The sequence below is a fragment of the Echinococcus granulosus genome, assembly GCF_000524195.1.
Source record: "Echinococcus granulosus chromosome Unknown EG_S00130, whole genome shotgun sequence".
Lineage (NCBI taxonomy): Eukaryota > Metazoa > Platyhelminthes > Cestoda > Cyclophyllidea > Taeniidae > Echinococcus > Echinococcus granulosus.
This window is the reverse complement of record NW_020170510.1, coordinates 11,270-12,611: the sequence shown is the minus strand read 5'-3', so window position 1 is coordinate 12,611 and position 1,342 is coordinate 11,270. Positions and strand designations below refer to the sequence as shown.

General features: G+C 40.2%; 1 protein-coding gene across 1 annotated transcript in view; it reads right to left on the bottom strand. All coding sequences in view use genetic code 11, as the record gives it.

Moving 5' to 3' along the window:
• Positions 1-216: 216 nt before the first annotated feature.
• The window catches only part of EGR_09052 (hypothetical protein), a gene marked incomplete at both ends in the record, with an annotated part of 6,101 nt that continues 4,975 nt past the window's right edge, over positions 217-1,342 (bottom strand). Inside the window, one exon of the mRNA XM_024498301.1 lies at positions 217-276. Within this exon, the coding sequence (XP_024347258.1) occupies positions 217-276 (60 nt within the window). The remainder of the gene's footprint in view (positions 277-1,342) is intronic.

The window sequence follows — 1,342 nt, the reverse complement described above, 5'->3', positions numbered from 1 at the left end:
GGAAGTTGTTGTGGAATTTTGCACGAAGAAGGCCTACAGTCAGTTGCTGTTAAGGATATAGCAATTTACTTGCGTATAGTAGGACTGGTCTATTCTGTAAAATGCCTAGATGTCAATTAAGAGGCGGAAAGTGATAAAAATGTCCAAAGGAACTAGTGAAAAAGTGGTCTACATTGAATAGATTAAACAACGAGCAATAATATTTAGTGAAAAGAGTTAAATGATGCTAATGCGATTTCTCGTATTTTCTTCAATTTGTCCCTCTAATATACAACCCTTAAAAAGTGATTTGAAAAAAACAGCAGGCCAAGGAACTAATCACCACACATGCTGGACATATATGTATCACAAAATGGTCAACATTCACTAACATAATCAGAACAAAGGCTGCAGGTCAGCTGTAACTTTGGTCGCCTCAAGTGGTGTTAGTCAAGGAACAGCTAAAAAGGAATAATTTTCATTATCTGAGCAAGAACAATCCTTACCTGCTTTCTAGCTTCAATCTAACTGGCCTTTTTGTAACACAGGGTTCTCTGCATGTCACATACGCGACTCTGACAGAGAACACGCAAACCCCAAATCACAACCCAAATAGGGGCCAAACTATACTTGATCAGTAATATAGGTAATACGGGTAGGCCAGAGGAATCAAGTTTGCAAGGTGGTAAGAAAAAGTTGTGCAGGCTAGGAGAAAGGAATGAGAAATGAGTATGCTAGTCCCTCCTACTTGCATCCAATTTTTCCTTAGAAACACCAAGCGCAACCGTTAGACCAGACCTAGAAACAAAAACAAGGACTTAAGTACATTTGGATATGAGTTAATTAGAGAATAGATGTGCAAAATACCTCCAACTGAAGTAGCAATGGGGTATGAATCAAAATTGCTGACGAGATATCTCATGACATGCAACTAGTCAAAGTGGATTTTGGTGTCAGCCATACAGGTAGATAAGGAGTGTTTGCAATTTGCCAAAGGCCAGATGCAGAACGCTCGTTCGGGACCAACCGGCAATAAGCAAAGGGACCCCTTGAATGCTATATGTGATAAGCGATCCAACGAGCTCTGTCAGAGGTACAGATAACTTTTAAGGCCAGTTCCCTTTTGACCGCACTGTAGAAGGATCAAACAAACATATCCTGTTTAATGTTGGTCCTACCTCCCCTTCCCATGACTGAGATGACCTATTTAAGAGCTGAATACTTAAAAGAACCTAGCAATTGAACCGCAAATCGTCTCACATTAAAAAGGGCATCCTCATGAGTTTCGCATCTACCAAAATCTCTCAAGTATATCTGCATTGACGCATAACTTCGAGTTCTGTTCGTCGAAGTTACGTAAGAC